We start from the raw sequence: 27889 nt of genomic DNA on the forward strand, positions 1-27889 counted from the left end.
TTGTTATGCAGATCAGCCACGGTGTCTATTTAACGGCCCCCTTTGTGAAAACAGATTTAATATTGATCTTTCCCGGGCGTTTAAAGAGGATGCTTTTACCCGCGTTGGCCTCTGAGGGCCTCAGAGTTTCAAAACTCATTTTTCAGGCGCCAGGAAAACAATTAGAAAACAAAAAATACAAGCACAGCAACGACTTTCTTTATTTAGCGATGGATATATAAGTGTTCGCTCTCTGTCAGAGGAAGTGGCACTAAAAAAGTGATTTTCCTTGCAATTACATGATGTCTTTAAAATATGCTCTCCGTCGACACAGTTGACCTTTTGAGTGGGTTTGAAGGACTGAGACATAACGGGAGAGATACACCGGCTAATTAATTGACACAGTTTTGAATATTCATACCCAATACAGCGAGCATGCCCTTAATTACATTGTTGGACTTCTCTCCTAGGAGGCTAAATCACGAAAGGCTTAATTATTGTAATGTATTCGGGGCCCCACCGGGGCACCGGGGAAGACAGGAGCCGTCAAGGACCCAGTCATGACACCTGGCTAGAGAAGGAAAAAAATATACGAGGAGAGGAGCAGCTTTTGTTGTTCTCGGCTGAACAGAATTCAGAGCAGGGGATGAAGTTTGTTTACATCCTTGTAGGATTCACCGGAGAGTGTTTGAACAGACAGACAGCCGCCGGACTCCCCTCTCAGCAATTAATCAACAACAGCCCCCCTCCTCTGTCTCTCTCCTCCGCTTTCTGTGTATGTGTGTGTTTGTGTGCGTGCGCGCCCCTGTAGTTGAGAGCAGAGCGCACTGATGATTGTGCGCAAAGGAAGACATGATTTATTGTTTGCAAAGTCTGAAAAGTGCAGTCGAGCAAATTTAACAAAGAGGTTGTATTTATATATTCCATTCTTTACTGTTTATTTCCGCGGGTGAAATGTGCAAAGTTGGCGATTCAAATCCACATCAATACACTGTCATGGTTATTTCAATCAGCACGAGACATCTTGATTTTAAAAACATGCTTTCCACAATTTTTATGAGACGAAAATCCTTATATGCAAAGCAATGGAGCCCTCCAACACCATCACATCAGTGTGTTCCCTACAAACTTCTAAATTGCGTTTGTTTTTGTTTGTTTATTTAAATCAGAGAGGTCAAAGGTCATGGTCAGCTACAGAGGAGCAGTCATGGAGGTGTTGGGGTTTTACTGAAAGACACTGACAAGAGTAGTCACTTTACACAGCTTAGTGGTTAAGATCAGTCACTCTGGTTATTTTCTGCCCCATACTTTACGCAGGACTCTTTGATTGGCAAACAGGAGATTAGAAGCAAACGCGTGTCTTGAACGGAACGCACCACCCACCCCTCATTTTTATTCATTTCTTTACCCCCATCTCTCTCTCTCCCTCTCTCTCTCTCTCTCGCTCATACACACACACACACACACACACACACACACACACACACACACACACACACACACACAGCCCTCTGCTCTCCCCTGACGTGTCCCCTAAGTGTCTGGATAATAGATAATAGAGCCAGCGACCTGCGGGGGTCTTACAAAAACGGCGCTCGGCGAGTGGGAGCATCGCACAAGAGGAGAGGAGCACACACGCCACACACAGACAGCGGAGCAAACTGGCCCCTCGCATCCTTCAGCCTCCGCGGGAACAGGAAGGACCTCTTAACTTTTACGCACAGAGACTGACTTTTACGCACAACGTCGAGCGCTGAATTTGACAAGGAAAAGTCTTTAAAACAAACTTTCCTGGGATGCAGGAGCCTCTTACGGATCTTACCTGAGAGCAGCGGGCCTTCAGGCTACACTGTGTTGATCTTTATTCTGATCTGATGGCTCAGAACTTTGGGACAAATGCGTCAGATGGAGACTGATATGAAAACTGTCAAGTTAGCTCCTTAAATTATAGAATTTTAAAATAGAACTTTACAGGCTGTTTTACTTAACGATTCAAACTTGTAGAAAACAGTAACCAGTCATGCCTCGCCCTGGGAAGAACTCTTACAGCGACCAGAAGCCCCCATATTCCTACATATCACTGACAGCCATGGCTATCCAGAACTCATCCGAGAAGATGCTGCCTCTGAGTGACATTTATAAGTTCATCATGGACCGTTTTCCGTATTACCGAGAAAATACCCAGCGATGGCAGAATTCCCTGCGACACAACCTCTCCTTCAATGACTGCTTCATCAAGATCCCTCGGCGGCCTGATCAGCCCGGGAAAGGCAGCTTCTGGGCTCTGCACCCGGACTGCGGTGACATGTTTGAGAACGGCAGCTTCCTGAGGAGACGGAAGCGCTTCAAGGTGCTGCGCGCTGAGCATATGGCCTGCAAGAGCTCCCCGATGATGCACTACTTTCACCATCACCACCACCACCCGGGCAGCAAGCTGGGCGCAGCATCGGGCCACCATGACCACTCAGCCGGCCCGGCAAGCACCGTGGGTCGGCTCCCTCACTTTCAGGGTTACGGGGGCATCACTTGCGCACAGTCCGGCGGGTTTAAACACCCATTCGCCATCGAGAACATTATAGGACGGGACTACAAGGGCGTGATGGCCAGCGGGCTCCCTCTCACCTCGGTCATGCACCACCTGGGTTACCCGGTGCCCCCACAGCTCAGCAGCGTGGTCAACTCCATGTGGCCGCATGTCGGGATGCTGTCGGAGTCCATGGGTGGCGTGCACGTACCCGCATCATCCGAGTACGCGCCCTTCAGCGTGTCAGCAAAAGGCCTGTACCACAACGCCAACGGGCAAACCCTGCCCGCCGTTCCCGTGCCAATCAAACCCACCCCGTCCCTGGGTCCCGTGCCCAGTTTGACGGGGCTGCAGTCCGGCCCGGCCCAGCTCTGCTCCCCGGTCTCAGTGATGGAGAAAAGCGACCTGCTGGAGGGGAAAGGCAACCCTCTCCACCCGGCTCTCCTGCTGTCCTAACCGGTAAATTGCGGGTCATTTTTGAAAAGTAACGCAAACAAGAAGGACACTGACACTGCGTAAAATAAGATAAGACAGCCTATCAGCGGCATCATAGTTTAAGTTAAGTGCGGCTGTAGGAGAGTTGTAAAAACTAAGGTTAACATTGTGCTGTGTAATGAATTTTTCATTAGACCCATGTTGATTGAAATCATTATTTATTTGCACAATTTGTGAGGGCATTTACCACATACTGTAATGTGGCACTGATAAATACAATCAGACAAGTAGACACGCTGAACCCAAAGAAAGCTTTGACTTAGGAGACAAAATTCTTTCCAAATGCAATCCAACAACTCTGTTTCTATATTTTGCTCTTATTCTATTTATTCTATTTTAATCTATGGCAGGCCTATCGGCTAAAGACACATGGGCCTTCATGTTTTATAATTAGGCCTGTTGCACCTTTTTTGTGTGTTACTTAGCAGTGAAATTGAAAATGTTATGCTTGTATTATAACACTATTTATCTGAGAATATTCATAAAGAACTTAAAACCGAATCTTGTTTGGTGTTGTAGTTATTTAAATACTTGTTTTGATTAAATGTCCACACGGTATTTTCAGGATCAGTGTTTGCACACACCAGCTGAAGGAACAATTAGATTCAATTAAATCTCCGACATTATTTTTTATAGGAAATTACTTTAAGATTGGCGTTTATTTAAAGGATAAACCTATTACTTATATTAAGTTAATGTGATTCAAAAATCTGATTTCAAGTGCACTAATTTAAGAGTCAATTTGGCTTATTTTTGCGTGCGTAATAATTGCTTCTCTGAATATAATTATTAAATATTCTAATAAGTGGTGCTCATATCAGCCTGTACAGCAGGAACTATTAACAGCAGGTTATTGTGCATCATTGCCACCAGTTGCTCTCCCAAATGCATTATTGATCACTCAGTTTATTTTCCTTATTTCACACCAGCAGTTTATAGATGTAACAGATCCCCATTTTATTGATAATTTTGGCTGTAAGAGTATAGGGGACATACAGTTATGATGGTCAGAGTGAAAGCTGTGATCTTGCATATGACATGAAAGTCATCTGAGCTTTTAGGAGTCTGCCCAAACAAAGTCAGGAATTCTTCTTGAGCACTTCTCTCATTAATCACAGTGGCAGTGTATATTGAATTTTAAATAATTCAGCAGGGGGATAGTGCAAATGCTTTCTCAAGGTCATAATTTCCACCTAACATATGAGTTCCCCAAATTCTAAAAAATAAAATTATTTAAAAAAAAATGTGTAAAAACAAACTTTACTCAGAGAGGTGTTGAGATTTAAGTTAAGCTATTATCTTCTATAATTCATCATTTTGTGTGCACACATTCATGCAAGAGAGGGCATGGTGACATGATTCACATCTGGAATGGGCATTATGTGCTGATGCATGATGATCTTTACTAGATGGCTAAGAGCAGCCGACACCCTGGGCTGTAGCCTCACAACTTCAAAAGCAGGCAGGGCGATCGGATCAAGTTTTGCTCCTTTGTTTGCTCTGTTTAAACACAGCTTTGAAGCTTCTCCTCTCCAGCAGCACAAAGCGCCAGGTTCAGCCCACTGAAAGTGACTTATATTCAACCCTCCTGTCTCCTGTTTAGCATCCCAAAGGCTCCTGGAGCCGACACTATTGTCACACCAGCCTCTGAACAAATAATTGAGATGCACCAGTGGAGGAGAGGCGTGGGAGTGAAGAATTAAAACCTATTTGGGCGTCATTGCTAACGAGCAGAATACATATAATCGTGATTACCCATATCTTCTACCTTGTCCTTATAATTCTCTTATTTTATCCTATTTTTTGTGTCTTCATTTCCTTTTTTCCTCTCAAGTTTCTTCTATTACACGTATATCTCCTCTTCTGATCTTTTACTTCTCTCATCTATACACACACATTTTCACGCACAGTTTCACTGCAGGGTGTCTGTGATTCCTAGTTAAAGGGAACTGACTTTGCAGTGGCATGACGAAAGTGTCTATGTGTAAAGTGTGTGCCTCTGCCTGCAGGTGTGTGCGTCTGTGTGTGTGTGTGTGTGTGTGTGTGTGTGTGTTGCTTTAATTCCCTGATCAGCAGGCCTCAATGTCTTTAATAGCCCTCACTGCATTAGTGCATAATTAAATGTCACTAATTAAGACACAATAAGAGGAGTAATAATGCAGCCATTATTACCCTCCATGATCCTCTGTCCTCACAACACCGGAGTTCGATGCCTCTGGAATCATAATATCACATGAGGTCTCCTAATGGGCACATGTGTTTATGCACAGGCTAATAGGAGGTGTATGTGCAGTTTATTTTTCACACTGTGATGGCTGTGTCAAAGCATTTAGCAGCATATGTTAAATGATTTTCAGTACAAGTCTGCAGAGCAAGTTGGGAAATAGAGATGCACGTCTGAGCTGCATTTAGTTTTGGGGGTATGTTGGTATGCAGGCTCCATCATCGTGTAGGATCCTATACCTGGCTGTGTATTTATGTGGGGTGTCAATACAAACATTTTTGTTTAATATGTAGATAGCCATTGTAGTAGCCATAGTAACGTAGGTAGCAGTGTGTTCCTACAAAGTAGTTGCATTAAAAATAACTTAAACAGCTGCACTCTAAGTTATCTGTACAATTACCCAGGCATGAATATTTTGAACATTTTGAGTTTGTTTTTTCTTTTAACAACAAATATCCAACCTAAAAGTAATCATCAGATATAATCGTAACACTTTTTTTGAATAGTTTGCTAAAAGGTGGTTTATAGAGTATTTGTAACATTTCAACATCTTATGAATTCAGCTGTTTCATTTTATTCAGTAGATGTTTGACAGATTAACCAGAGTATTTGTGACAATTCATGAACTTACCTACATATTCTTAGAATAATTTAGTTGAGCTCAAACTATTCACTCAACCTGTGCAGTACAGGTTGAGTGAATAGTTCAGATTATTATGAGAATATGTAGTGAACTGTCATATGTACTTAACAGATAAACATCTACAGACAAAACAAAAGCTGAATTGTTGAATCTCAACTAAAGTGCTGCTGAAATGTTACAAATACTCTATAAACTATCTGCAGATGGGCTATCCAAATAAAGTGTTACCAGTATTATTGATTAATTATTGTTTTTTCTTTGTTTAAATCAAAAATACACAGCTCACTACATGCCTCTCCTCACTGTGAGGTAAAAGCGATCAGTAACTTTAATGCACCAGACTGAGGTCTTTGCAGATGTGGGTTGTCCCATAGCTCACCTGGTAGAGCGTGCGTCCAGTGTATGAAAGGATGAGCCCTTACCGCAGTCACTGGGTTTGATTCCAGTCCGCTGCAGCTGCATGTCAGCCCCTCTCTGTCTCCCCAGTTTCTTGTCTATCTTGAGCTGTCCTATCAAATAAAGGCAACAAAGCCAAGTAATAATTTTGCAGATAGGAATTGGAAAACATCTTAGAGTGATTACAGTAATAATGGGAAAAAATGACAAGTACAAAGGGTTGTTTCAGTGTCTCATTCCAAAATTGAAACCACAGGAAACTGCTAGTCTTCTGTATTGAAATGCTACAGAAGCAATCACACTGTGTTGTCCACTCAACTGACTTCTTAAAACAGTGATGAGGTTTTACCTAAAAATATCAGGGAGGAATCAGAAAATACAGAGAATTGAGTTCAGTTTTCTATCAGATGATTTACTGGTGATGAATATATACCTGTTAAAGTAACAACTGAAGAGTCAAGACTTGTAGCACCAACACAGAGCTGTAATGTAACACAATGCGTCCAAAGACTGCACCAGAAGTAAAGGCAGTTTAAAATTTATTTCAAACTAATTATGTTTGGTTACTAAAGACGTTCCAAGCATACAATATATAAAAACTAATAAACAACAGTAAAAACACTGATGATTTATGACAAGGACAAAGTTCAGTAACTTGTGCACCAGCCTGTAAAATTAGTTTCTGTTTTTGGTTTTAACAGCTGACCCCTAATCATGCATCCATTACAACAACAGGTTTACAGAAATATGATATTTCAGTTACTCAATATTACACCATATGAGAAACAGTTAGCACTGATAAAAGTGTGCAGGACATTAATATGTAAAAACTGTTAATCATGTGAAATATGAGCTTAAAATGAATAATAGGAGTCTTATGGATGAATAAAACATTTAGGTCAGAGGTGCTTCACTGTCAGCCCTCAGAAACGAAACGTTACGGTCTTGAATAGGCGATGATACATTAGTGGTAATTACCCACACTTCATAGGGGCCAGGATGGCAAATTCTACATGCGTTTTTCTTAATGACCAGCAAGAGCAGGCCATCATAATGAGCAGCTTAATTCATTGATCTGATCTGCCATTCGCACTGACTCAAGCACACTGGCGTGCATACACATTCACACACGCAAACATGAACAACCTTAAATATTATTCTTTGTTCCAGACCGTCTGACTTTTATTCAACATATTGGCAACATCAGATAACAGAAATTTGTTCTAATTTCTTTAAACCTATAATTGAAGTGCACGGATTCCTTGTTGAGTGGAGCCATTTCAACAATAAATGGAGGCATACAACTACAGCAAAGCAACTATTAACTTTGTTAAACAGCTTTACCAGAGACCAGAAATATGTCTATCACATGACCTTCATAAAGCCCTCATTATCAAAAGTTAAAATGCATCCAATGGTTTCATTATTTGCAGAATCAGAATACAGTGAAGGGAACCCATTACAAAACTCACTACTGGAAGCTGGCTCAGGATTCTTTACCTTTTAACCACAACCACGAGAAATGAAAAAGAAAGGGGGATGACACAAGCAGAGAGAAGGTAAAAGTGTGACAAAGAAAGAGAACATGAATGAGGCAAGAAAGAAAGAAGGAAAGAGGACATTGTACAAGAGATGTACAGCTGAGGTCATTAGGACATCATACCCTCTTACAGAACTAATGAAACTGTAATATTCTTAAGAGGTTTTCTTTTTGTCACAGATTACAGGATGACTGCTGACCTCATAATGCAGTCTGACAAGATTTGTACATGAGGACCTTGAAACAGACAGACAGACTTTAGGGAGACAATTTAGGGAGACAATTTTATGGACTGGCTGTCTTAATTATGTTTTAATCAGCAAACTGTACTGACACAGTCTCCGAAAACACAAGTGTTCCTTTTTATTGAAGGAACCCAAATTCCATTATACATAACAATACAGTGTAGTGCTTTTAAGTCAAATATCTATGAGAATATAGATACCATAGTCTTAATAGTGAAGAAGATAAAGAGAGATCCAAATGAAATATGAACTGAAAATGGAGATGGTAAAAATAAAACGACGACATACCTGTTTGTTTCTTGATTTGTCCACATCCACATTAGATGAATATAATCTGGTTTCAGATGTCCTGTAGTTGTTGCATTAATACAAATATTCATATTTTTGAAAGTCCGTTGGCCAAACAAATATAGACAACAAGTTAGTCTATTAGTTTAACATATATATCTCATATTTGAGTTGTAATAAAAAAAAATGTAAAATATTCCACATGTTATTTTTCTCCCATATTTTACCTTCTTTCACCTGCTGCAGCAATGATCTCATTATGGAGGCTGAACTGTGCCAGTTCAATAATAACAGACTTGTTTCACTGATTATACATAATCAATTGGTTAATATATAGAAATATATAAAAACATAATGGAGAGATGGTGATAATTAAGAGATAAATCAAATCTACATTTAAATTATGCCTTTAAGAAAACCATTAGCAAAAGAGTTACACAAGGACAATTACGTAAATGTGCTAATTAATAATCCTATTATCCTGTCTTTAAATTATCAGCAGGTTATTAAAATTTCAAATGGTTTTGCATTTTGAGAATGTACTCCATGTTAATCAGTTTGCTTATATATCTCCAATTAAATTTACATCTCACAAATATTTTGTCTTTTGCATTAACAAATATCAATTCATGAAGACGCCTACAGTATCTTTAATTTCAAGATGTGTAGTGTGACACACTGGATATTAAAGGTCCAACCTACCAATGGAAGACGTCACTGTTTAGCTGATGAGGGCTTAATCTTGCTCACAATATAGGAAATTATGGCTGGTTGATAAACGTTAACTGGAATTACTTTTTAAATGTATTCTATTAGAATATATGTAATTTCAGTCCTGCTGTCGTGTATCATGATGACAAATTAACCTTAATTCAAACTGTGTCATTCTGCAATTTGAGTTTCTCTTAAACATGTCGACTCAGTTTCCCCTATTTACTCCATTAATCTAAAAACCTGCCTCAAGGGATTTCTAAAATCTATTTCATGTGTATCTGTCATCAATTTACAGATGCATATAAAATGAGGGGGAATCTGACACTGTTTGAAAAAAAGATGGTCAAAGTGGTCAAATTACTATCATGGGAAAATATCAATGAATAGAAGCTACCAGAGGAGCACTTTCTTACACTTTTTGTATTTGAACTTTATGTATTTATTTATCTATTTATTTGCGAGAGTGTGTGAGTGATTTTCTCTTTTCTTTTTTTTAATGCTTAGTCTTATGTTGCTGTACAGGAAAGTTGGAATACTGAAAGAAGAAAAACTGATTATGAACCATTAAATATAGATAGTGGGCAGAACCTTGAATATGAAAAGGAATCAAAGACATTTTTCTATGACAGAAAAATTAGGATAACATACTTAAAAATTCAAACCTGTACCGTAACTGTTGGTGTTATCTGATGTATCACTGGGTGACACACATAATGCCATCAGAGCTTTGCAATGGCTAAGATACACGAAATGACATGATGACAATAAAAATATATTTTTAAAAAATTACAGGAGTGTATATACTGACTTTGAAAAAAAAGAAATATTAGTCTTGTTTTTCTGAATTAATAAAGATTATTATCCCCACATTCTGAGAAAAGTTTTCATGAAAAAAATTCTTTCACCATGAAAACATCTCTCATAATTCTGAGATAATAATGTAGTTAATTCAGAAAAAACAAAGCAGTATTTTTTTCTCAAGTGAGTGCTTTACGCTTCCAAATGCTTATGTATCCATTACATATATTTTTTTTCTAACCTTAATTACTTAAGGGAAGTTTTGCTGAGAGTATTGCCTCTGATCACACTCACACACTTACACACATTCACACATGAAGCTGCCCAGTTCTGATCTGCTGGTCACTGAGCGGCTCCACTGGAGCAGCTGGGGGTTAAGTGCTTTGCTCAAGGGCACCTCAGTGGTAGTAATGAGGGAGGGGTGGTGGCTACTTTCCTACTGCCGGTCCAGTGGCGAGCCGCTCCTCATAATATTCACAGTATCATACATTTACCCTTTTACTCTTCACCATATGTACAAACACCATGTGCTTTAAAGCAGTGGTTCCCAACAGGGTATAGTCAATGTTAAATTGCATAGGCCAGTTGAGAACCACTGCCTTAAAGTACGTATGGTGTTTGTCCACTCACTGTAATGGTGCAGTTGTGGTGCATGTGGTAACTTATGTGAGTATATGTGATTCAGTGCGAGCAGGCAGGCGGCATACGGCCACATCTGCTCTTACCTTGATAATGGTCGTCGTGTCATATTCACTGCCATGGTCTTCAAACGTGGGACGAGGGGTCATTGGGCACGTGGCAAGGGAGTCAGCATCAGCCAATGAAAAGGCCATCTGGGGGGATTAGCATATTGGCATCAGGCCTGGAGACAGAGAGAAGTTGTCAGGGGGAGAGAGTCCTAATGACAGGTCACTCTGGACCACTGCACATTACTATAACTCTTCTCCTGTCTCTGCTCCATAATGTAGCACATTGTCTTTCCCTGATTACACTTTATTTCTCTGTCTCTCTCTTTGTTGTGTCTTAAAATGCATCTGATCCTGTTGGCCATACAGGATGTGAATGCTTCTCTGAATGTTTTTGTCTTTTTAACCATTCTTTTCTCCTCTCCTCTTCTCCCAAACAGTTTCCCCTCTCCCCTTACATTCCCTCATCCATTTCTCTCCCTCCCCTCCATCCGTCTCCCTCTCCTTCCTTAATAATTAGACAGTGATTCACTGATCTGGGGTCAAATTTTATCTGCCCCCTCTGGCTGAAGTGTATTGTCTCTGCGCCGTCCTCGGAGTAAGGTCTTCTGACGCAGCTCCTATCGTCTTCAATCTGCCACCTATCTTTATTGGCCCAAATTATTACACCTTATTATCCATTATTACATTTTATTATCAATTCAAAACAGGTCAGGAGTTCAGCCGTTCTGGCCCCCTTCCCACCATTTCTCCTCTCCGACTTCCCCACTTTCTCACTTTCCCTTAACAGTTCACACAAAGAAGTTCTCTGGCCAAAAAACTTCAGCAATTTCATAAGAGGTTAAGTGCTCTGCGAGAGAATGAGAGGCCATATAGGCTCACTTGACTCCTCAATAATAGAGATTAAATTGAAATGGAAAATAACAAAGTGTGACATCAGCTCTTCCCCTGCACAGAGTTTGTACTTGGAATTTTAAATCTCGTCTCACAATGTCAAAACATGGTAATTGGCAGTGTTACAGAGAACACCTTATAACAAAGGTTTGGCTTTCTAAAACTGCCTTGGATCTGCTGTAGGCAGGACTTGTTTGGTTACATGAAGGTACAGAGAGAAAATGTGTACAATACATAATCAGACATTTCCTTTAGAGACTATAAAACTCCCTAAATCAGGCTAATAAAATCATTTAAAGTTTTGACTCATTTCTGTAAAACACTGTGTAACCTAGGGATTTAAAAACTTACCCAAACATTAAAGCAATCCAAAACTGGTGATGCTGAAACAGTGGTGTTGAAATTTACAATTAAAGGCTATTACCTCATCAGTGTGTGCTAGTTCTGCAGTTTTCTGTAACCGCTTATCCTTTTAGAGGTCGTGGGGGGGGCTGGAGCCTATCCCAGCTGACACTGGGCGAGAGGCGGGGTACACCCTGGACAGGTCTCCAGACTATCACAGGGCTGACACATAGAAACAGACAGCCATTCACGCTCACATTCACACCTACGGGCAATTTAGAGTCACCAATTAACTTACATGTCTTTGGACTGTGGGAGGAAGCTGGAGCACCTGGAGAAAACAAACATTGACGCGGGGAGAACACATGGCACAAGGAGGTTTTCATCATACTGCTTTCTAATCTTTCCTAATTTCTTTAAAGGCATTACACCACACTACACTTAATTTTACATGATATGTGATTATTTAATTAGTATATGGTTTCACAGTATGGGTGTAAAGTTTTGCCTATCGCCTTGCAAAAATACTACTGAATAAATCTTCAGCAGAGTTTCAAATGGCACGCTGACATGAAACTGATTTATCATTCGAAATCGGAGCTTTAAACAAAAATTACCCACAGAGAATCAACAAAGACTCTCTTGACTGATCTTTGATCATCAGACACCAGAGGTCTTTCCTGTCCCATTCACTACACCGAAGTGAATCCCCACCAACTCTTAGGAATAATTCCTCCTTCTGAGTGAGTTTGAGAGAGTCAGCTTCCATGAAAACAGAGTTAAAGTTTCCATTGTACCGTCTTTGTGATGAAGGAAGGCTAAAAGGTCACGTTTAGCTCTGGGCTGGTGGTTAGCGGGATGAAGTTACAGCCTGTACATCAATTATAATGTACGCACTATCAGTGAAGTGGCTGTTTGCTCTGGGTTTTTACTGGCTCAACTCTCAGATGATATCCAGAAGCTCCTGGTTCTTTCTTGCAGCAGACACTGGTGTGTTGGCCTGCTCCCCAAATGAAAGGAAAAAGACTGTAAATCTGAGTTTGAATAAATGTTTAAATTATGATGCTTCAAAGGGTATATGCATGGCATTTAAACTTGTTTTGGGCACTAGCTACATTTACATGCACACTAACATTCAACTCACAATATGACAATATTCTGAATTTGAGCTGGGTCATGTAAACAGCATGTTCAGTTTGGATATTCCAAATTAGACCTTTTTCCGAATGAAACCTTTTCTGTCAGGATTCTGACTTGGAATGTGCCAGTTTTATTCTGGTTTTAGGAGCTTTCTTCGTGCATGTATGCAGCGCATTCAGAATATGCATCTTGACTGGGGTTTTTACAGCAGTTTGTGACACACAGCCTCTTGACTGTTTGCGGTCGGCTCTGTGCTTGTACACAAACCAACACTCCAGCAGTTTGCAAGACTGTGGGGAGAGATGCATGCCCAACAGAAAAGCCCACATTTCTGGTCAAAAGGACAAACACACCTACTTTTAAACATAATGAAAGACTTGGATATCAACAGATTTTTGGATATGTGCAGATATCGTAACATCAAACTTTTCCAGAAAGTGGTTGAAGAAATGAGAGAGGAAGGCTAGTTTGATGCAAAGAAGCAAAATGGCACAAGCGGTTCCAGCTGTTCCACTTTTCCATATTCTGACAACATGTTAGGGCACATTAACTGAGGTATACACAGCTGCATGTAAATAGGAATATTAATTTTCATTAGCCCTGTAAACAGCTTAGTAGGACTACTGTCTTCTTCGAAACAAGGGCAAAAAACTAAATATTTTGCACATGTAAACGAAGTCTGGGAGTAGCGTAAAAGAGGGAAAATGTTTAGAGCAGTGGTTCCCAACTGGGCCAAAAAGGGGGGCAGGTCCATTCTGAATGGACTGCAAGTGACTCACAAACATGTAAGGTTGTCAAAAACACACTTTATTTTTAGGTACAGTGAATTTCCAGCACAGAGCTTTAATTTTGAGGTGCCATTTCGTGCTGTAAAGTGAATGACTAACAGACACCCACTTGACAGAGCTACCCAAACAACATGGCTGAATACAAGGATAATGCTGAATGTATTAAACTGTGTGGACCTTAAACTAATGACTAAGGAGAAATCTGGACCCTATGGCTGGACCATTGGGAACCACTGGTTTAGAGTGTAGCTCTATACTGTAGTGAGAGGGTGTTAAATTACATAGTACTTCACACAAATTCACTCTACTCTGCCTGATATTTGACCAGTGTATTGGTGTTTTCCAAAAGCTAGGTATGGAATAAAACATGGCTCAATAAATGACTACTGAACTTAATGAAAGCACAGTTTTAAGGTTCTGAGTTTAAGTCCTACAAAAGTCTTCACAAAACAAGCTAGACTGGAAAGAAAAGTGTGTATTCGCTGAGACCTTTAAAGCATTTTTGGTTGATTGGTTAACATCTTGTTCTACTGAATGAATTAACAAAATGAAGCCCACAAAATATATAAAAAAATAAATTATTATTTTAAAAATGTGGCGCTCCAGAACAAAAAGGTTTAAACACTAATGCACTTGACAGCGGTGGAGCATTTGGCAACAATGCACTGTTCTCTCGTTAGCGTTAATTGCAGCTGTGACAGCGGTTAAAGGCAAAGGTCCTCCTCTGACTCCCAATCATTTATCTCTCCATTACGGAGAGCACTCTGGGTTTTTATTGGCGTAATAAAGTCGATCTTCACTATCACAAAAAGCCTCCTGACCCCTGGGTGCTCCGGAGGCCCCTGACTCCTCCCAAATGTATTCATCATCTTCATATTCATTCTCTGTCACACACACACACACACACACACACACACATGCACATGTACAGGTACACACACTGCATGCAAACAGTGGGCACACAGGCAGAGATGTTGTTTCTCACTTACTGTTTAATTAGAACAGAGAGGATCATTTTAATGAACCAAGGGACAGGTGTCTTGAGGGTGTGTTTTTGCGCGTGTGTCTTAAGCAAAAATGACTAACTCTGTATTTCCATTTCATTTGCAATCATTTTCATAGATGTTTTAATGTTAATAATGTATACAAATATATCAACTATATCCCACTGATGTCTTAACTGAGACAAATAAGAGTTTAAGGATGCTTGTTAGTAAATCTGGTACTTGTGCGCCCTCTTGTGGTGTGAAGAACTCACATTGTTCAAAGGACCTGTTAGTTGTGCAACCACATACATGTTTGATAACATGAATGTTATGTAATTTCTTCACATAGTAAGGTCCAAAAAATAAACCAACATAACAGGTGTCCTTAGATAGAAATGCCACTGTCTTATAAATTAGCTGAAACATTTTCAGAGGAGCATGAAAAGTCCAAAAAGGGTAATCTAAAATAGATAAAATCACAATTCAATTAAAAATCTGGACACTAAACTAGAGGAAGAGAAGAAGTGGTAGAGAGGCTGAGGAAACAAGATGTTTTTCTGTGTAAAAATCTTCAGTTTTAATATGTATAATTCCATCAGTGCCAATAAAAAGTCAGAAACTGTCTCATCTGCACACTGAAAATGAAAAGATTGAATGACAGAGGAGGATGAATTCATCCTGCAGATACAGATTACCTTCTATGCTCAGTGACTCATATGCCGAGTTGGCATTTACCGAGTGTATTAAAATCAATAAAGGCAGTCAAACGAATACATGTTGTGTGTTACATAAGCCTATGATTCTGGTCAAATAGGTCACCATTTCTTCTGCTGAGTGTAGAGGAGCAATGTCTGCATTTACAAGTATATCTGTCATGTTTGAAATAATAATAAAAAGACATTGTTGAACTGATTATAAACAGTATTATCTTTTTTTTAATCTTTCAAGGATCAATGCAAAGTCACAAAATGTTCCCTCATTTACGTGAAAATAAGTGCAAGTTTTTAAAAAGTAACATGTTTCCTTATATATCTGGTCAGTTATGGGTGTGGACTGCCAGCTGTTTAAAGGTTAGTGGGTCTTTGAGGTGGTGGGTGCTCTCTGTAGGCCTGTGACGCTACCTTTGAATCTCCTTTGAACAAGAGGTCAGCTCTCTCGAAAACAAACTACACCTACGTCATCACGACCACAACACACACTTCAATGCTTTAAGTAGTTTTAGTTGAATTAGACTAAAGGAGGGAACTGGGACACACAAATCTAATAGCGGTGTATCGTGAATATTCAACATCTGTCTGAAATATTTCAACTCACATATCAAAATGTAATTGATGTAGTATCAAAATGATCATTTTTATAGATTAAACTGTAATTTATTGGTATGCTGCATGTTAAAGGAATATTCCACTCAATTACTCACCTCGTGTTACACTGAATTTGTGAAGAAAATCTTCTTTTTCTTGCATGCCGCTACATTAAATGATGAATTCATAAATAATGAAGGAAAACAGTGACACACATGTATGAGTATTTGGCACATTCGGGCAAGTGCATGCAACTCTGCTCAGTGGAATATGCAAGCAGAGCTCAAATGCAAGCACTTATCCAGGTGTGTTACTTGTTGGCCTAAGTGTTTTAATGGTAAGCTTTTAGTGAAAATGCATGTGTTTGGGTAGTACTGAGGATATGACGTGACTTGCATGAATTATGTGAGAGTTTGTAAATGGATGTTTTGACATAGTTGTGCTGCTGTTAAACATGACCTTTTCTTTGTTCACTGTGTTGGCGTGGAGGCATTGATATCCAAATGATTATTTTTATGAGTGAAGTATTCCTTTAAAGAGGAATTCAGAGCATCACACATAACGCTTTGTGACTATGCCCTCCATTATTTACAGTGCAATAGGCGCATTTCACTGTTGTTGTAAACTGAAAAGCTGACGTCACATCCTTGTAGCACAACTTAATGCACATCGATGCCCCCGATTCTGACTGCCACCCGCCCACCCTGTCTCCCACAGACACTGAGTGACATGATGCACATAATGTGTGTGTATGCACGTATGAAACCTGTTTCTGACGCAGGCGGGGGCGGCAGACCAGTGACGCAGAGCCTCGTACTCACCTTTAAAATCTGTCACTGGCACATTGGTGACACTCATACAGATCTTCCTTCAGAGGTGGACAGATCAGGACCTCAGCAGGTAAGAGAGAAGACAATACTTGTCATTTCACCATTTGAAATAAACTTTAACTTTCTGTATTTCTAGTTCTGTAAATTGTTTTCTTTATTTGTATGATTAACCTCAATTATACTTTTCATTCTAGGTGCAAAAGGAAAAAAAATTGACATCACAGCATATTTAATCACCAGAAAATAACTATGTGGGTCTTTGAGAAGATCAGGGAGAGTGTGGAGAGCATTCCCCTGGAGCTGAGTCACTATTTGGGGAAGAGTGAGGAGGACATCCTTCTGTCTTCTAAGGCCAGTCTCTCTCACAAGCTACACAACAACATCCTCACTCCGGACAAGATCCCAGAGTTCTGCCTGCCGCCCAGGCTCTGCAAGAGAGGTCCACTGCTAGAAGCTGAGACAACGGTACCTTACCTACACTGTCTGAGGAAGATGCCCAAAAGCAACACTCCTCCAAACACTATGCATGTGAAGAAGGATGGTGATGTATCAGTGGCTACAAAGAAACCTTTGCCATTCTCTGCAGAGGGGTACGGCCTGGCTGGGATATATGAGAGCCCCAACACTCGAAGGAAAGAGTCTCTGTTCCACTCAAAGTGCCCTGCTTACATGTTTGATAGAAGCCTTCCCAATGCAGCACCCAGGCTGGCAAAGGCAACAAACCTGCCCAAGAAAACTTTATCGAGGTTTCTCCCTCTGGTGTCATCCAAGAGCCTGTCAGAGACAGGAAGCACAGGAAGCGAAACACCTTCTTCCAGTGACTCATCCCCCTTCAGTTCCCCTTATAGTGCTAAATCCTCCCCGTACTTCCCACCAAGCAGTGGCCGTCTGAAAGGAGCAACATCCTGTCCCTCGTTAACTGACAGCAGGGAGATTAGAGGGAGGTGGAAGAGGGCGATTTTAAGTTTAACAACCTCGCCCAGTAGCCCTCCAAGCTTAGAGGGAAGCTCACCCACCTTAGCCCCATCTGCCCTCTTCCCGTTGGATGTTCTGCAGTGCCAGGAGAGACTTCAGCATGAGCACATCCTCCCTTTGCAGTGCCGTGGTAAAGTGCGCCTCTACATTGAGCACAACACATTGTCCACCAACACAGTCTCACCCATTTCCACAGTCAGAGTCCGCGTGGTGTCTGTAGAAGGCCTATGGGATGACACTGACAGACGAACCCTCAACTGTGCAGTCAATCTGTGTCTGACCCCAGGGAAGCTGCAGCAACAGGAGAGTGCCACCATCAGGAACTGCCGCAGCCCTGTGTTTAATGAAGACTTCTTCTTCACAGAGCTGAGCAGAGAGGATCTGCTGGAACTGCAGCTCAGGTTAAAAGTGGTAGATAAACCTGCAGCTGGAACGCTAAGAAGAGGGACAGTGATTGCAGCAGTCACCAAACCACTGTCTCAGTTACTCCTTCTTAAAAAACAGGCAGAGGAATAACTTATTTTTCATCATTTGGTGGGAAGGCAGATATGATACATGATCAAAATGTGTGGTAATTATTAGAATATGTACAAAAGAAAATGTTGAAGAGAAGGAAATAATAAATAATGTAGCTTGTGTAGGCTTCATTTACGTTTTGCAGCTGCTATGTAAATTTTCCCTATTGGTATTTAAATATGAAACACAGTACACAAGGCAGTCATTAGGTACTGAATATCACTGTACTTTTGGTATTCCCTCTTGATCATCTTAATGTACATTTGTGAAAGCTTTTTTGACCACCAGCTAATCTGCTGTGTGATCTGTAGCATGTTTATGTAAAGTCACATTGTTCTCAGACTAAACAACACATATAATAACAGCGTGGGATGTGCCAGTTAGATTAGTTGTGTTTTTTTCTTGTCTTCCTATAAAGCACCATTTGTGTAAAATGGATACTTTGCCAATTTTTAACTAGCTTTGTATCATAACAAACTGGGTAGCATGTGTAAATGAACTATGGCAAACTTCACCCCATTTTACCAGCGCCCACATCTCCCTGCTCATCTCTCAGCTCAGATCCACTGGCTCTCGGGCTGGTGCTCGAGCTACAAGTTGTTCTTCCGAATTTTCATCAATGTACCTATAAAATTTTAAAGAGTAACATTATAGAAGTGGTTCAAGAGAAATGCCAGCCCCTCACTCTCTCTCTCAAACTCAGATCAGACTATGAAACTAGGCAGTGTTGATCAAATATAAACCAAGACTCTGTGACTGTATTATCTATTTCTCACCTAAAATGTCTCCAGAAACATCTTTTAACATACTGTTTGGCTGTTTTGTGAGAATTTGTGCACCATAATGTTTCTTGTATTGGAAAATGATTCCAGATTGTTTGCTTCAACCTGGCCACAATACTGCTTCCTGTAGAAAAACATAAATAAATTTATATATATTTGATCTTATCAGGAGGAGCATGCATTGGTTCAGTGCCATGCAGTGCATTCTGGTAGTTGTCGGTTATCTTTTTTAAAGACCATCTTTCCGTCAGTGAAATACTTCTTTTAGTAGGCCTACTGATTTGAAAAGAGCTATACAGTTTTACAGGGGACAGATCAATGTCTTTACATAAAAACAGAGCACATTTCATTCAACTTATCAGCTGTCATAAGAAACTGTTTGTTAACTGTGTCAATATAATGTTTGGCTTCATTCATGCATTGTAAAAATAAAGGTTTTGAATATGTGGATATGGTATTTTTGATAATATGATTAGACAGTAACTGTAAAGCCCATATAGAGGCAGTTAGCATCTACTTACCCTCGATTCCTTTCTTTCAGTGCAGCAGCTGGGATACATGCACATGGTAGAAGTTTGCCTTCAGGCCTTTTTACCAGCAGGCCCGCCGTCAGGGGAGGTCAAAGGGTACAGATGACCCTGGCCAAAGGCTAAGGGGGGCCCATGAAAAGGTCTATGGCTGACCCTTAAATTGCATCAAGTACAATTTACTTACTGACTTAAATCACTGATAATACAAGTTATATGTATTAACATGATAAATAAATATAATTTTATAATTAAACGACATTTCAACGTGCCACCTACCCACCAGCAGGTACCATGAAATCTGACATGGGTCAGGTTTGTGATGTGCAGAACTCACAAGTGCTGCAGATATAAATGTGTGAGGTGGACTGCTGCCTGATGTGCCAAGTCAGAATGCCTCATCAAAAATCAGGAGCTCCTAAAGGAAAATCCAGGGTACAGAGAGAATGAGAAAATAAAGGAGCAGGGAGTGATGGACAAGTGTCTGGAAAAAAAATGTGAAGAAGCAAAAGGTGTGACAGGCAGAGCTGAAGGTAAAAAGTAGGGCAGAGTAACAGTAAAAAAAATAGTAACATGAAGACACGTGTATCATACAGTATTAAACTAGAGGTCCTAAGGCATCCATTGGTACCAACCATGTTATGCTGACTTGTCGGAAAGGGGGGCAAAAAACACTCCAAAGTTACGCTAGATTTTGACAAGGGAAAAAGGAAGATTACATAAATTGGGTGTGACCAGAAAACTGAGAGTTGACAACTTTATACTCTTCACATTATTTCAGTTCTGCACACAATTTGACCAATATTTAATTAAGGACTGAATAAATAAATGTAGAAAAAAAGTTCACTCATGATTTGATCTTATGATTTACTAGCATGCAGTAATGTTTCTAATCAATGTTCATTTTACTTTTCTCTAACCATTCATTGGAGGACATCTTTTTGGCCCAGGATACATGACTACCTCTGCTTTTCAAAGTATAAGAACAAGGTCTTAACACGCAGTAGATACAAAATACATTCGCATAAAGCATAAAATTTCGCATAGTGATATGTAGAGTAATTTCGCCCACGGCCCTTTGATGGGTGCGGATGAGTGGCCCACTTTTGAAAATGTTGTCCCCTTGCCCATATCTTCTATCAGCTGGCCTGCAACCAGAAGCCCTTTCTGTAAGAAATCTCACCCCTTTCCTGCAGGAGACTCATGTGCCTTACAAGTCAGTAACCTCACCTTGCTGTAACCTCACAGCAACTGCCACCAACAACAACATGGAGGTTCACAACTTTATTGAACAGTGTAGACATAAGACACAGCCAGACATTCAGTATAAAAATGAGTTATATATTTCTCTCTATTTCAGCATGTCTGTGTGCTTGATTTCTGTTATGGTACACATAGCTCTTACTGGTCTTCAGTATTGGGGAAATCCAGCAGCATCAATTCCCTTATTACACCTGGTAGTCAATACATGTGCAGTAATTTACCCTGAGTGCATTCATCTTTTTTAAAATTACACAGGGAGCGAAAGGTAGCGGTAGGTAGGTAGAATATTATGACATATTAAACATTACAAGATGATTAGACATTAAAGGGGGACAAAACACACCCTCCCTATGCCTACATTTATATTTCAATAGACCTTTGTTTTCTCCGTGTCCTACCTCACATTGTTCTTTAGAAAGAACAAATTATGAATTTTGCATCAGGCCTTTCCTGTCATATGGAATAAATGCATGTGTTTCGCACTTTTCCTTTGCATTTTTTTTTATACCTTTATCCATGCAGCCTTTAGATTTTTCTTTTCCTCACGTTACTGGTGTACTGCCCAAATGCTAACTGGTGAGCCTTTTTAACTGCAGAAAGTATTGCAGGTGTTTCTTGGTAATCACTGCTCTGACACCACTCGTGCAATTCCGCAATCATATCTTTCACAGTTTCTGATGGGCTTACACCGACAGTGGTGCTCTCAATCAACTGGTTGCCACATTCCTCTGGCAAACTGTCTTGCAGAAGTCTCTCTGAAAGTCTGAGGCACACACAGATTTCTTGAAAGCTATTAGCAAGACATGTGCACTGTTTAGCTTGCGCACTAACAACCCCAAAGTCATTTTGATGATGTACAATCAGATGCTCTCCATCCCATTCGTAACTTTGTTGTTCAAATAGTGACCTTGCCACCTCCTTTCTAAGGTCATCTATATCAGCACCCATTTCTTGGCATTTTTCTTTGGCCAAAAGGATGTGCTTACACAGATTACCTCTGGTGGAAACAGCACACTGACACTGCATCGTGACGACATCAACATGATAGTATTTTCCTTCAACTTCAGAAGGAACTGAATACAGACCGGCTTCCTTCACCATAATTTTGTGAAGCAACCCTGCACTCTTCATGCTGGATGCAGCTTCCACTGTGTCTTGTGTCCTGGAGTCTAGAATCGGGTCAGCACCGTGGAGGTCGTCCATGTAGCTTTGAATAAGGAAAGACAATGAACATTACAGAACGTGGAAATAAAATGAGTGATTTGCAAATTTTAAACATCAAAATTCTTATCTTTGTCTCAAAGACCCAGTTGTCTAACATGATGAAAAAATATTATTTAATTCACCCTCTACTTGGATCTTAGAAAAGCAAACTCCCTTGGAATTAAAGAAAATAAATTAAAAGACCTATCTTTTCAATTTGGCTTTTAATATAGTTTAAATTAACTGGTATTATTGTTATTTTTTGTGTGTATTGTGATCAAACTGTTTTTTTCTGTGTTTGATTGTGTTGTTTTCCCCTCACTATTAGTTTTCAATTGCTTGTTATTGTTTATTTTCATATAATCTTGTTTAGACAAGCACTTTGGGCTGCATCTTTGCATGATATGTGCTATACAAATCAAGTTATTATTACTATTTAGAATATACAAACAGGGTCACCAGGACTGCTGACTACACATGCTTTTCCTTGAGTTCAGGAGTGCAAATATTCAACTATCAGTATGCTACAAACCTGCAGTAGTTGAAAACTTTTTTATTCAAGAGTAGAAGCAGTTCATCAAGACGTCTGTTAGCATATCCTCGAGGAAACTGATACTTGATGCTGAAAAAACAATATTAAGAAAAGAAGGGTATGAACTGAAACTGGCCACAGAGATCACTTCATGTTAACATTTATTTCTTTTTTGTTATGCAAATAACTAACTGGAAATGCTATAAAATATGATGTATACTGTTACATTAAAATTGTTTTAGTATTGGATTTAAGAGCCAAACCTCTCCACTAAGTTGTTGGTTTTGTTGCTTTGATGAAAAAGGCGTTGTCCATACTTGGCCCACATCTCTGCATGTTGGAACCACTGTGTTTGCAGATACGTGGAGATTGTTTTGGTGCCAGTCATTGCATCAAGCTTCTCTGTGACCTCCTTAGCTTTTTCAGTGAAGTCAGTTGCCTATATAACAATAAAATACAAAAAATGAGGACCAGTTTTTAAATTCATTGTATCAATGCACTGCCCAAGCACCTGAGGTCATTTGCACCCAACTGGGTCCAACAGGCTGACGTAGAAATCCACACCACCATCACCTGTGTGTTGGTGGGTGCAGTTCAAGGGCACTCCAAAAAGGAAATGGCACTGTAATAACAAATTACTTACAAGTGCACACTGCTTCAGCAGGATCATTGACCTAATGACCTCATAACGTACTACTGGGTTCTTGTTGCAACCCTCCTGCCGCAGCATCCAGCGATGAACAGCCTATTCAATACAAAACATGACAAAATGTCTCAAAAGTATAACCAGAGACAGTCCAGTGATTTTAAATATCAAAAAATGATACAGATGACTCTCCATTCAAAGAGACAGTGCTCAGGTCGTGTTAGTCTTCCAAGTCCCTGTCATCAAGATAGCAACAGCGTGAACTGGCTTCTCTACACTTAATATGACATTAGCACTGTTCTGTTTTGACAGTACTTTATGTCTAGGAACTTTGGCATTACCTGGAGAACATGGAACCAACATAACAGTGTTTTTGCATGTGGGAACACGTTGCGTATTGCCTCCATCTTCTTCACATCACGGTCAATCATGATGTACCTGTAAACGGAAACAACAGACTCTTTGTATGGAATGTTTGTGTAGTATTTTTTCTTATAATATGGCTGCCTATAATGATTGGTAACCATGTTTAAAAGAAAATCCCTAATTTCTGTGCATTGGGATGGTAGTTAAAATGTTGGTAAAGCATATTACCAGATTCGGAGCACTGTGGAAGTTTCGAATAGAGAAATCTGCAACACTAACGACTCCACCAACAATGAAGTACTTTCTACATCACAAACATATTCAGATAAAATAATGAAAAGTGATTTGTGACATCATCATTTACTGCATCTAGAGGTGAAATGTGAATTTTAAAGGTGTTAAAAACTTAATCATGGTCTCTAGTAAAAGGCTAAGTATCGCACAGAGAGAGGTTACTATGGTTACAAAGGACTCTTTAACAGATTAGCATATTAGCCTGTCCATCAGGGTGAAAGATATAATACATAGATGAATATTTATACACACTTTAGACAGAATTATTTGTGGTGTGGTATTTTAGACGAGTTACCTTGGATGAAATGGACTGGCAGCCTCTTGCAGCTTCTGCAAACATAGTGACAAGTATTGTGATGATTCCTCGCTCAAGATGAAAAAAGCAACAGGGACACCCCGGCCATGGTCCGATTTGATGGCAACAGCATATAATACAAATCCATATTGTGTAATACCCTTGTATGTAGCGTCAAGATATATCATCTCAGGGCCATATTTTTTTAACTGTTGAATTTGCCAGGGTGAGCTTAAAACAATAATCAATGGCTTCTTCTTACTATGTGAAAGAGTCTGATAGAAAATTACACTCTCTTTTAACTCTGTTTTGACCAGATGATCGACAGCAACACTATCATTGCCGATGACATGCACTCTGGTCTGTGACTGAAAGTTCTTTTTTAACAGTGTAATGTCCTTAGGGGTAACAAAGTAGCTTTGATCTGTGTGATCCTTCTTCCCCTGGGCCTTCGCCCACTCTTTGCATTTAAGCAGGATTTCTGCATTTGAATCTCCCAGCTGAAAACAGGTATGAATGTAGGCAATCAAATCGCTGTCGACCTGATTTGAGCGATCTTCCTGAGGATTGCTGAGGTCATGTCCCGAATGCTTGTTCATTAGGCGCACAATGCAGTTGTTGAAGGTGTTTTTGCTCACAAATGTAAATGAGACATAGGCTCCACAACTGTTGGCCCTTGTGGTCATGGGATCTCCGCTTGACTTCCCTTTACATTTATTACCTCTTTCACACCGCCACTGGATCTGGTCTGGTCCCCTTTTTTTCATAGCTGTGAATATTCCAGTCCCATTACTTTCTAATTCCTCCAAGTGTCTTGACATGAACTCGTCCCGTGTCTCATTGCGGGGTACGTTGTGTACTGTCCTTTTAACGTCTGGATGGCGTTCTTTGCGGAGATTACTTTCCAATGACCGCAGACAGTAAGAATCCATTTCACTGAAATACAAAAGAAAAGGAAAAGTCAAATAATCATTGAACAATCATGACATAATTTAAAAGGAACACTGTCTAATGAGAATTAAAAGGAAATTTAGGTCATTTACTTCTGCTCGACTGGCAATGGCGTAGTTGTAGTTGATGAGGTGGGTGTACTACGAGGTAGATAGGTAGGTTACTGAGGAGAAAGTGGGTATACTCTTCTATATATTCCATCTGCCTTTTGGCTGACAGTTGGGTATACTGTGAATGGTCAGAAAAGGAGGTGGATATACCCCATATACTGTGTATACCGTCCACTACACCAGTGAGACTGTGAGAAAGTATGTGACATTTCACAAACAGTATGAACTTATTCAAACTGTAATTCTCAGTCATATCTATTGAAAATGTAAATCTATAATCCTACTGGACATAAACACTACACTCATCAACTAGTGCAAGCTGTTGTGTCAAACAAACAATACAGTACCTACCAGTAATAAACAGAAAAACTATTTCCTAATTAATATTTAATAGATACCTCTGATAACTACAATAACCTGCCTGTTTATATTTGTTTCTTGTGATAATTGCACTAACCATTCTCAGAGAAACATAGTTGATATTACTAGCTACTAGTGATAATAGCACTGTCCTTTCTGACAGAAATATAATTAGTTTATATAATTAGCTACCCGTGATAAATGTGTTAACGTTAGACTTCTTATTAGCTATCAGTAGTATATGCGTTGGCTTTTTCGACAGGAAAAACTGTTAAAGCTAGCCACCAGTGAAAAACTGACTAACCTTTCTGACAGGAAGACCATTGTTATTATTTTTATTTAACTAACATTACTAACTTATGTCACAAAATGTGATTTATCTTTGGAGCTGCCGGTGATAAAGCACTTTTAATTTAGCAGACTAAATCCATCTTCAACTGCTAAAAGGGGCTAATGTTAACGCTAATGTTCATTTAGCAATTTCTGCAAAAATGTAGCTTGCAAGCTAACATTAGCAAGTTAGCTTGTTAACTCTCACACACAAAAAGCAATAACTAGTTTGTGTTAAATCAACGTTAATAACTTCATTACTTACGAATGATGTAAACTCTGGACGGTTGGTCGGAGCGGAACTTTTTGCACCACTGGTCGGAGCGTACCGGATGTTGCACATTGGACTTCCTTGGTTACAGCAGAGTGGGACAATTCTGCCGGAAGTATGACGTTGGGCACCGCCCACCGCAGAACGTCCTCATCTGACGTTGGGGCAAGCGAGTCCTCAGAATGTAAACATGGTGACAGGTAGATGAAAGAAAAGCCAAAATGGTCTTCGAAAGCTTGGTGGTTGATGTCCTCAACCGGTTTTTGGGGGACTACGTTGTCAACCTCGACAGCTCGCAGCTAAAGCTCGGCATATGGGGAGGTAACTGAACTTGTGTTTGTCGTTTTAGTGGACGAGCTCGCTAACCAAGCTAGCTAGCTAATGCTAACACTCATTAGCCGTCAGTCGTGTGAGACAGACTCCCTCAGCTGTCAGTGTCAGTTTGTCTCGTTCAACGTTAGCTGTCCAGTTTGAGCTAAACAGTGCAGCCAAATGCTAGTTTATACACAGACCAGTCAGGCTTGTTAGTTTTTGGCTGCTACAATTACCTTATGTCAACGTGCCTCATTTGCTACTGCAAGGCTGTTTGCTCACTGCATTCATGCGAGTTACAGAGGAGCCATCAGTTCGGGGTCACACCCTTTCACACACCCAGGTTAAGACTCGTCACTGTGCTTCATACTGGGTCCCTTTCACAAACTCAGCCAGGATCGTGCACAGTCACAGCTCTGTGCACGATCCGGGCAAATGAAAGGATTAGTAGAGAGGTTTCAGAGCCACTGCTAAACATGTACCAACTTGTAGCAAATACTCAAACCACAGAGTAAACACCTTCTTTAATTTTTTTTTTTTTTAACCAAAGCTTCCATGAATGTTTTTTTTTTTAAATAATATCTGATTTCTATTGCCTGAATGTTGTGTTAAATCAATAGACAAAGGTCAAAAATCTCGGACTACACTGTGTTTCTATGCACCTTACAACACAATACTGATCTGTTTGGCCTCTCATAATGTACATAGTAACAATCAGTAAACAAATACTCCTGTCATTGCAGGTGATGCTGTTCTAACAAATCTTGAAATAAAGGAAAATGCCTTGGTAAGTTGCAAATAACTGTTTAAGTAAGCAAAACTAGTCTGTCATTACATTCTGGCATTCATGATGGATTTGTGTTACAATGATTGTGTTACTGCTCTTTCATTGCAGAGTCAACTTGACATTCCTTTTAAAGTGAGAGCTGGTCATATAGGTGAGGTTGTTATTTGTCACTATTTGTCACATACCCTTTGGCAGAGAAGAGTATCTTCTCACTTTGTGTTTCTTTTAATAGGACGGCTGGAGCTAAAGATACCATGGAAGAACCTCTACACCCAGTCAGTGGAGGCGACACTGGATGGTGTCTATCTGCTTATAGTCCCCACAGCAAGTGAGATCACCGTCGACATCCACCTAAATTCATAAAAAAATCATGAAATTTATGTTCTCATCATAGACATTATAGCGTATACTGTTGATTCCCACCATTTCAGTCAACACATACAGTGCCAAAAGGATATTAATCTCCTTTATGTCAATGTTAAGATTTTTACATGTTAAAAATTAAAAAAACACAGTAAAAAATGCATTCAAGTCAGTTGCTGTGAAAAAATAT

General features: G+C 39.9%; 4 protein-coding genes across 6 annotated transcripts in view; 3 read left to right on the forward strand and 1 right to left on the reverse strand.

Annotated features, from left to right (window-relative positions):
- The first annotated feature begins 1999 nt into the window (after window positions 1-1999).
- foxb2 (forkhead box B2) lies at window positions 2000-2959 on the forward strand. The gene has a single exon (XM_049579023.1). It carries the CDS (start codon window positions 2000-2002, stop codon window positions 2957-2959), a length of 960 nt encoding a protein of 319 aa, XP_049434980.1.
- A 13891-nt stretch (window positions 2960-16850) lies between these two features.
- LOC125890389 (C2 calcium-dependent domain-containing protein 4C) lies at window positions 16851-18362 on the forward strand. Its single transcript, XM_049578993.1, has 2 exons — window positions 16851-16886; window positions 17011-18362. The coding sequence occupies exon 2, from the start codon at window positions 17066-17068 to the stop codon at window positions 18305-18307; it is 1242 nt and encodes a 413-aa protein (XP_049434950.1). The 5' UTR covers window positions 16851-16886; window positions 17011-17065; the 3' UTR covers window positions 18308-18362.
- A 2523-nt stretch (window positions 18363-20885) lies between these two features.
- LOC125891013 (uncharacterized) lies at window positions 20886-26534 on the reverse strand. Its single transcript, XM_049579999.1, has 7 exons — window positions 26232-26534; window positions 24216-25151; window positions 23602-23698; window positions 23258-23359; window positions 22878-23053; window positions 22615-22704; window positions 20886-22086 (listed from the first exon to the last, which is right to left on the reverse strand). The coding sequence occupies exons 2-7, from the start codon at window positions 25145-25147 to the stop codon at window positions 21405-21407; spliced, it is 2079 nt and encodes a 692-aa protein (XP_049435956.1). The 5' UTR covers window positions 25148-25151; window positions 26232-26534; the 3' UTR covers window positions 20886-21404.
- Window positions 26421-27889, forward strand: part of vps13a (vacuolar protein sorting 13 homolog A) — a 48086-nt gene continuing 46617 nt past the window's right edge. For all 3 annotated transcript variants that reach the window (XM_049579995.1, XM_049579998.1, XM_049579997.1), the window contains exons 1-4: window positions 26421-26558; window positions 27293-27336; window positions 27445-27487; window positions 27569-27664. In XM_049579995.1, the coding sequence (XP_049435952.1) occupies window positions 26459-26558; window positions 27293-27336; window positions 27445-27487; window positions 27569-27664 (283 nt within the window). In that variant the 5' untranslated portion in view covers window positions 26421-26458. The remainder of the gene's footprint in view (window positions 26559-27292; window positions 27337-27444; window positions 27488-27568; window positions 27665-27889) is intronic.

The sequence above is a fragment of the Epinephelus fuscoguttatus genome, linkage group LG6 (genome assembly GCF_011397635.1).
Source record: "Epinephelus fuscoguttatus linkage group LG6, E.fuscoguttatus.final_Chr_v1".
Classification (NCBI taxonomy): domain Eukaryota; kingdom Metazoa; phylum Chordata; class Actinopteri; order Perciformes; family Serranidae; genus Epinephelus; species Epinephelus fuscoguttatus.